The sequence below is a fragment of the Cebus imitator genome, unplaced genomic scaffold (genome assembly GCF_001604975.1).
Source record: "Cebus imitator isolate Cc_AM_T3 unplaced genomic scaffold, Cebus_imitator-1.0 Scaffold581, whole genome shotgun sequence".
Classification (NCBI taxonomy): Eukaryota; Metazoa; Chordata; class Mammalia; order Primates; family Cebidae; genus Cebus; species Cebus imitator.
In genome coordinates this window covers 31266-40126 of record NW_016107896.1, presented here as the reverse complement: position 1 = coordinate 40126, position 8861 = coordinate 31266, and the positions used below count along the sequence as shown (strand labels likewise).

Below are 8861 nucleotides of genomic sequence, written 5' to 3'. Positions count from 1 at the left end.
AAAATGATTTTTGAAACAGGATGATATTTATTACCCAGAAAGTTGTGAAGAAAATTATTAGGAGATAGGTGCTCTCTAGGATGCTAAAGAAAAACTATTGAAAATTACTATTAAAAATTGCAGAACATGGGAGATATCTTGAACTTTGCATAAAACAGATGTTTATTGTTAAATTCAGGCTATAATTTATGGGGAAGCAGTAGCCCAGCAGTGATGCTGTGTCCTCTGTGCATCAGCGCGTTATAAAAATTTGTCCTCATTCAGTTGATGTTAATGATTCACTTGGCTAAAGAGCTCTCTGACAGATTTTTTCACTCTAGAGTTAGTAATTTTTCTCTTGATTTTTAAGTATCATTTTTTCTTTTTTTGAGTTGGAGTTTTACTCTTGTTGCCTAAGCTGGAGTACAGTGGCGTGATCTCGGCTCATTGCAACAACATTCACCTCCTGGTTTCAAGCGATTTTTCACCTCAGCCTCCCAAGTAACTGGGATTACAGGCACGCACTACCATGACCAGCTGATTTTTTGTATTTTTTCTAGAAACGGGGTTTCACCATGTTAGCCAGGCTGGTCTCGAACTCCTGACCTCAGGTGATCCACACGGCTAGGTTTCCGAAAGTCCTGGGATTACAGGCATGAGCCACTGCAAATGGCCGAAGAATAAGTATCTTTATGCAGCTGATGTGCATAAACTGTTACAGTTAATCTGGTAGCTGCCCTTCTTTATTAGGTTTTCTTTGCATATAACAGTCTTTGGAAAATGAGGGTTCTCGTATTTGTTTACAGCCCAGAAAAACTGGGAAAACTCACACTCCTTCCACTTACTGAGTGCTTGACAAAATATTCTTCTTGGGCAAAAAACATTGCCATTACTGGTGAGCTTCTTAGAAATCAAGAAACTCAGATTTTATTCTAGATCTTCTGAAAAGATAAATGCATAACAAGATCTCCAGTTTATTGTACACATTAAAGTTTGAGAGATACCTTCGAACCTCATGTCTTTTCCATCTGAAATATATACACTCAAAAATGTATGTTTGTGTTCATGCCCTTAATTTTATACTTTATCATCCAGAAAAGTATCATATATATACTGGTGTTGGGGATCTTCATTCTCTTTTCTCAGAGTTAGAGAGTACTTTAGAAAACATTTCTTTGTGGAAATTATTGGATAATTTCAGTCATTCCTGTGAGTCAGAACTTGTTCTCATTACTCTCTCATTTCACCTTAAGTCAGATAAAAAATTCTGCCCATGGCAACTTAGTAAATACATGTGTGTCTGTCTATGTGTGTTTTTCAGGGACCACTGACATTTAGGGATGTGAAAATAGAATTCTCTCTGGAGGAGTGGCAATGCCTGGACACTGCGCAGCGGAATTTATATAGAGATGTGATGTTAGAGAACTACAGAAATCTGGCCTTCTTGGGTGAGGATAACTTCAATACATAATTCCTAGCATACCCTAAAGATTTCATTTCTTTTTGTAGAATGTTTTCTGGTAATTTATGCTTTGCATAAATTAGTTTCAGATACCAGTTTTTAAGAAAACAGATTTGTTAGTGTAGAAAAGAACTTCAAGATGTTTCATTTTGACCTGAACTTTACACGTTCCTAGGCTGATGTACATCCTTCACTCTAGATTAGTGGTAATTCCAGAAATTTATTGGCATAAAATAGTGTTGTCACCACCAATTTTTTGATTCAGTAGTACTGGGCAGTATTAAATGAAAGATCTACACATTTAAAACATTTTAAAAATATTTAGATACCTCTGTCATAAATTAGTATTTGGGGATTAATTTACTAATCTATACATCCTCTCTACTGAGCACATTACTTTGTTGGTAATTGGAGAATATAAGCAAGATTTATGTTATCTATTTTTAATAAAACAGGTATTGCTATCTCTAAGCCAGACCTGATCACCTGGCTGGAGCAAGGAAAAGAGCCCTGGAATATGAAGAGTCATGCGATGGTAGCCAAACCCCCAGGTAGGTCAGATAGTGAATACAACAGATGATGACACGTCCAAAAGTTAAGCCAGCCTTTAAAATGTGATATGGGAAACTGTTTCCAAAGGAAATACTTTCTGGGAAGCCTGAGACTTTTTTAGTTTGCTCTCACATAGGTTATCTTCTGTCTAATGCTTTTATATTTTCTAAGGTGATCCTCCTTCAAGTTTACAGTGAGAACCAAAGTCCTTTTCATGGCAATAAGAGACTGTAATTTGACTGCTTTTCTGTTGCTTTCGGGGACACACAAATGCCTGCATAATTTTGAGAAACTCTATGTTAAACTTTTTTTTTTTTTTTTGGTGATGGAGTCTTGCTCTGTCGCCCAAGCTGAGGCTGGAGTTCAGTGGTGCAATCTCTGCTCACTGCAACTTCCACCTCCCGGGTGCAAGCAATTCTCCTGCCTCAGCCTCCCAAGTAGCTGGGACTATAGGTGTGCGCCACCACGCCCAGCTAAGTTTTTGTATTTTCAGTAGAGATGGGGTTTCACTATGTTGGCCAGGATGGTCTTGATCTCTTGACCTTGTGATCCTCCTGCTTCAGCCTCCCAAAGTGCTGAGATTATAGGCGTGAGCTATCACCCCCAGCCCAGAAACATATATTTTAATGCTATCATAAATAAAATTTAAAAAAAATCTATTATATCAGGTAGTTTGCGTATGGAGCCGCAACTTATATATTGTGCTGATTTACTGAGTATTAATTTAGACAGGTTTAAATGTTTATAATTTTCTCTGTATAATGTTATGTGATCTATAAATAGCAACTTTCTGCTTACCTGTCTTAAATTTCAATGGCTTTTACATTTTTTTAAAGTAATTCTTTTGTCACATACCTCCAGTGCTGTGTTAAAAGCATTGACATTGACATAATATAGTTTGGCATTGGTCTATGTAAATTTGAAGGGGCAAACATCTCTTTAAGTTTTTATAAACTGGTTTCAGAAGGTAATATATCTTCTTTTGCCGTGATGGGATGCCCTCTAAGTTTGTAATAGAGATGGATGTAGCTTGCTCACAGGCTGCTGGGTCTGCACTAGACTCCACCTTTAGTTGGGTTGTTACAAGGGGCTTGGTTATTTGTAATTTCCATTTTTTGACAGACTGAATATCCTCCAGGACTTTGCTCTGTAGGGCAGACACTAGGGCAGGTTTCTGTAGTCGAATCTGCGTATGGTGGACCTTATATCAGGATATGGATAAGTATGGCTTTCACTAAGTACCGGAGAGGATTTCCCCGGGCCCCTCTGTAGGTTCCTCTGTAGATAGAACTGGCCATAAACAGTGGCTTAGGGAGTTGGAACTGAGTCATTATACTGCTTCATACTGCATATTAATTTAGACAGGTTTAAATGTTTATGATTTTCTCCATATAAGATTATGTGATCTATAAACAGTAACTTTCTATTTACTGGATGGTAAAGGGTAGTGGGCCATTTTCTGGTCTATAGCCAAGAACAGGTGTCCTGTAGTTGCCACCTAAATGAGGGCCTGCCTTCTGAAAAAAACACTCCTCAGTCTTGGGTTTAGCAGTTTCACAATTTCTCCCTGGATCTCAAAACTCTATTAAAATGCACTTATTTTTGAGATGGGGGGGGTCTTGCTTCACAAACCATTCTTGTCTTGAAATGCACCTTTTATTTTCCTATCTTCCTGATGTCACTCTTTCTGTACATTTTTACTTTCTATTTTCTATTTTAAATTTGTCTGTAATTTTAGATTCAGACCTTTAGGACAATATGCTAGAATTTACATGTTATGTCTGAAGTAAGTTAGATAATTAAAGTTAGTAACTAAAATAGTTACTTATAAATTTAAATTTGCTGCAGGCAAAAAGAAATAGGATTTTCACCCACTTACTTTAGCATATATCTAAATTATAACATAATGTATCCCCAAAATACTTGTTTTTTATATCAGAGACACTAACCATATTCTGCAAAATATAATTTTTTTTCTCTATTTGGCAATATAAGGGTATTCTTTTATTCTCAAGTTGGATTGCAGCAGTTTCATCTTGTGTAAGAATAGCATATATTTAAAATATAAAAATTATCTCTTTTTGAAAATGCTTACTTATTAAAAGATTTTCATTAGAATCTTCTACTTATGATTATACTGCATTTTCTGTGAAATTTTACTGCCATACAGTGCATGCCAGTGATTCAAATACTTGTCTTCCATGAGTACACAGTTACAGTCAAATATTGCAGTTATCCAGATGAATTCTTTTTATTTTATTGTTTTGATTGAGACAGAGTCTTACTCTGTCACCAGGCTGGAGTGCAGTGGCGCAATCTCGGCTCACTGCAAGCTTGGCCTCCCGGGTTCAAGCAATTCTCCTGCCTCAGCCTCCTGAGTAGCTGGGACTACAGGCGTGCACCACCAGCCCAGCTAATCTTTGTATTTTTAGTAGAGAAGGGGTTTCACCATGTTGGCCAGGATGATCTCAATCTCTTGACCTCGTGATCCACCTGACTCGGCCTTCCAAAGTGCTTTACAGGTATGAGCCACCACGCCTTGGTGACAAATTCTTTTTAACGGTACATCGGTACTGCAAACCAGATTTTATGAGTAAACATTTCTCTTATTGTTTTACAGTTCCATGTTAGTATTTTGTTTTTGTTGTTGTTGTTTTTAGTGTAGGTTTTTTTTATCAGTTTATTTTGTTTCTTGTTTTTACAATTTTAGCAATTTGTACTTCTGTTTGTACACTTTAAGTGAATGTGGGGTTTAATTAAGAAATAAGTCAGCTGTATGTCCATCACAGTCTGATTATATATGTGTGTTTTTATCTGTAAGTATGACCTTAATTTTGGTTATAGCTTATCTTGTGTATATTCTTTCTTAGCTGATTTTCAGTGGTTGTTTTATCTAAGTAGGGGAAATAGTCTTCTTTCCATCATGCGTTTAATGATAAATGTTATATATTTCCTTTGTGTGAAACACAAAGTAATTTGAAGGCAATTTTTGGAGAGATTAATAATTCTGTATTTTTTAGTTTTTCTATTTAAAAAATAATTGTAAAAACACATAACCTAAGATTTACCATTTTAAATCTATTTAAGTTTACATTTTAGGTTAGGCATGGTGGTGGCTCACGTGTAATCGTCAGATTTTGGCAGGCCAAGACAGGAGGATTGCTTGAGCCCAAATGTTTGAGGCCAGCTTGGGCAACATATGGAGACGACCCAAATCTACAGACTTTTTTTTTTTTTTTTTTTTTTTTTTTTTTTATTGAACTCTTAGATGTTTTGTGTGATTTTTCTTTCTTTCTTTTTTTTTTTTGAGATGAAGTCTTGCTCTGTTTCCAGGCTGCAGAGCAGTGGCACGATCTTGGCTTACTGCAGTCTCTGTCTCCCAGGTTCAAATGATTCCCCTGCCTCAGCCTCCTAAGTAGCTGGGACTACAGGTACGTGCCACCACCTGCAGCTTATTTTTGTATTTTTAGTAGAAATGGGGTTTCACCATGTTGACCAGAATGGCCTTTATCTCTTGACCTCATGATTGGCCCACCTCGGCCTCCCAGAGTGCTGGGATTACAGTTGTGTGCCATCGCACGCAGCCAGAAATTTTTTTAAAGTAGCCAGACATTTCATCCTGTCAAGTAGCTGGTTACAGGCGTGCACCATCACACCCAGATCTTTAGAGATGAGATCTTGCTACCTGTATATTCTGTAGAGACAGGGTTTTGCCATGTTGCTGAGGCTGGTCTCAAACTCCTGGAATCAAATGATCAGCTCACCTTGACCTCCCAAAGTCCTGAGATTACATTTCTTTTTATGTAGTTTAATTAATTTATATTTAAAATAATTTTTTGAAGAAATGATATTACTATTACTAGTTTCATTGTTACTGTTTCTTGTGTTTTTTAGATATGTTTTTTCTCATTTCCTGTTTCACTGCTTAAAGTTTTGTTCTAATCTCGTAGTGTCATGCTTTATTTTTTGTTTTGCATAGTTTCTATAAATATCTTTGTAATAATCTTGAAAGTGAAGATTATATAAAACATCTTAAAACATGTTGCAGTTTGTTACGACTATTACAAATTATTTTATATTGTGTTTCTATTAACAGATTCATGCAGATTTGTATTTTGTTTTTCATATTCTATAGAAGAACTTTAAGGTTTGATGCCTCATCATTATGATAGTAAAGAATTCTATGTGTGTCTCTATTTACATTTAATAGAGAGTTTTATATTTATATATGGTTTTATGGTACTATCCAACATTATTTTATTTTTCAATATAATGGACTTATTTTAGCATTTCTTTTTTTATATGCGGCATCTTACTATGTTGCTCAGGCTGATCTTGAACTCCTGGTTTCAAGTGATCTGACTGCCGTGGTCTCCTAAAGCTATAGAACTACAGGCATGAGCCATGGTGCTTGGCCATCATGTAATATTTCTTTTAGAACTGTGCAAGGGATAATGAACACCCTTACCTTTTATTTTGGAAAGCGTTTTGTTTTTAAAGTAAAATAATTTCTTTATTTTTTTTGAGACGGAGTTTCGCTCTTGTTACCCAGGCTGGAGTGCAATGGTGCCATCTCGGCTCACCGCAACCTCCGCCTCCTGGGTTCAGGCAATTCTCCTGCCTCAGCCTCCTGAGTAGCTGGGATTACAGGCACGCGCCACCATGCCCAGCTAATTTTTTGTATTTTTAGTAGAGGCGGGGTTTCACCATGTTGACCAGGATGGTCTCGATCTCTTGACCTCGTGAACCACCCGCCTCGGCCTCCCACAGTGCTGGGATTACAGGCTTGAGCCACCGCGCCTGGCCTAGTAAAATAATTTCTAACCAAGTGTTACTGACAGGGAATATTTTTTCTCATATTACATCAAAATTTGGAAAGTTCTCAGCCTTTTTTATCCTCAAGCATCCTCTGTACTACTATTTTTCTGTGTTCTAAGATTTCTTCCATAAATATATTGATCTACTTGATGGTGTCCAGTAAGTTTTAAAATATTTATTATTTGTTGATGATTTACTTATTTATTTATTATAGAGATGAGGTCTTGCTATTTGGCCCATGCTGGTCTCAAAATGGCCTCAAGTGATCCTCCCACCTCAGCCTCCCAAAGTGCTGGGATTGAGCCATTGGGTATGAGCCATTGCACCTGGCCCCCAATAAGTTTTACATTCCATGTTTTAATTTTGTTTTGGACTTTATATCACACAGTTCCTTTCTGGTCTGCAAAATTTTTGTTGGCAAAATTTTTTTTGTTTTATGTTGCAGTTCTCAAGGTTCTCTTCTTGTCTGTAACTTCTGAAGTTTGTGCTTAAATACGTGTTTGTCATAAGTATCTTTGTGTGTCTCCTAGTTTGTCTGGCTTCTTCATTTTTATGATTTTTCAGTTATTGATTTTGTATTTTTTGCTTTCACAGTTTCTGTGGGGGAGGTTGATATTTTGAATATTTTTTGTTATCCTCATTTATCTGATTTTCAAAAATTGTGTTTCTATTTCATTCATTGCGTATTCAATTTATTTTAAATTTCTTTATACATTTTTATTTTTTGTGGTTGCTTTCTAAAAATTTTAGTTTTTTTGATGGGGCCATGTTGCCCTAATATTTTGTATACATTGTAATCTTTGAGATTTTGACTTTTAAAAAAAAGCTGCCTGTTACAATCTTTATTACGTAGCTTTGTCCTGCATAATCTTAAACCAATTGTCTTGGCCAGGGACTCTGGGAGTCTCTCAGACATGTTCTTAGGATGTGTCTTGTCTGAAATTTTGTATTTACTTTTTAGTTAAAGGAGTTTATTTGTGTTTTTTCGTAAGTCAGTAATCACTTGCTACACATGTTCCCTGTCTGTGGTACTGCATTCTCTCTGCTGCTGTAATGTTTACCTTTGGTCTCAGCAGACTCACACTGTCATTCCAAAGTATACCACCATTTCTTTCAGCACTTTATGACATGTTAAACAGAAACCAGTGTCACACTGGAAAGGGTCCTACAGGCTAGAAATAAAGATGCATGTGCCAGTATTTTTCTTGCTTTTTAAAATAGAAAGCAGGAGTTGGCAATTTACTTCTAAAGGCACTAGGTTTTATTGGAGAGCAGAAAGAGCTGTTTTGAGTAGACATAACACAGTTTTCTTTTCCTTCTATGTGGCTCTGCATTGTTCGCACCTGAGGCACTGCACACACTGAACTCACTTATAAATTTTCCACAAATGTATTTTGGTCAGTATGATTTTGTTACATTTATATGTCTGTGAAGGAATTAGGGCCTGTGGTATATTGTTATGCTATCTTGCTTATGTAGTTTGTATACTTTTATGGGTTAAATTTGTCAGGTATATTCATCTGAGTCTGGTAAGTGAAGTAACTTATTTTTACTTTTTTCAGTTATATGGTCTCATTTTGCCCAAGACCTTTGGCCAGAGGAGAGCATAAAAGATTCCTTCCAAAAAGGGATACTGAGAACATATGGAAAATATGGACATGAGAGTTTACAGCTAAGAAAAGACTGTAAACATGTGGATGCATGTAAGGTGTACAAAGGAGGTTATAACCAATGTATGATGACTACTGAGAGCAAAATATTTCAGTGTGATAAATTTGTGAAAGTCTTTCATAAATTTTCCAATTTAAATAGAAGTAAGATAAGACATACTAGAAAGAAACCTTTCAAATGTAAAAACCATGGCAAATCATTTTGCATGCTTTCACAACGAACTCAACATAAGCAAATTCATACTAGAGAGTATTCTTACAAATGTGAAGAATGTGGTAAGGCCTTTAACTGGTCCTCAACACTTACTAAACATAAGATAATTCATACTGGAGAAAAACCCTACAAATGTGAAGAATGTGGCAAAGCTTTTAACCGGTCC

General features: G+C 36.2%; 1 protein-coding gene across 1 annotated transcript in view; it reads left to right on the top strand.

Moving 5' to 3' along the window:
- The window catches only part of LOC108294455 (zinc finger protein 92-like), a 41702-nt gene that overhangs the window by 14038 nt on the left and 18803 nt on the right, over nt 1–8861 (top strand). Inside the window, exons 2-4 of the mRNA XM_017516353.2 lie at nt 1301–1427; nt 1897–1992; nt 8374–8857. Of these exons, the coding sequence (XP_017371842.1) occupies nt 1301–1427; nt 1897–1992; nt 8374–8857 (707 nt within the window). The remainder of the gene's footprint in view (nt 1–1300; nt 1428–1896; nt 1993–8373; nt 8858–8861) is intronic.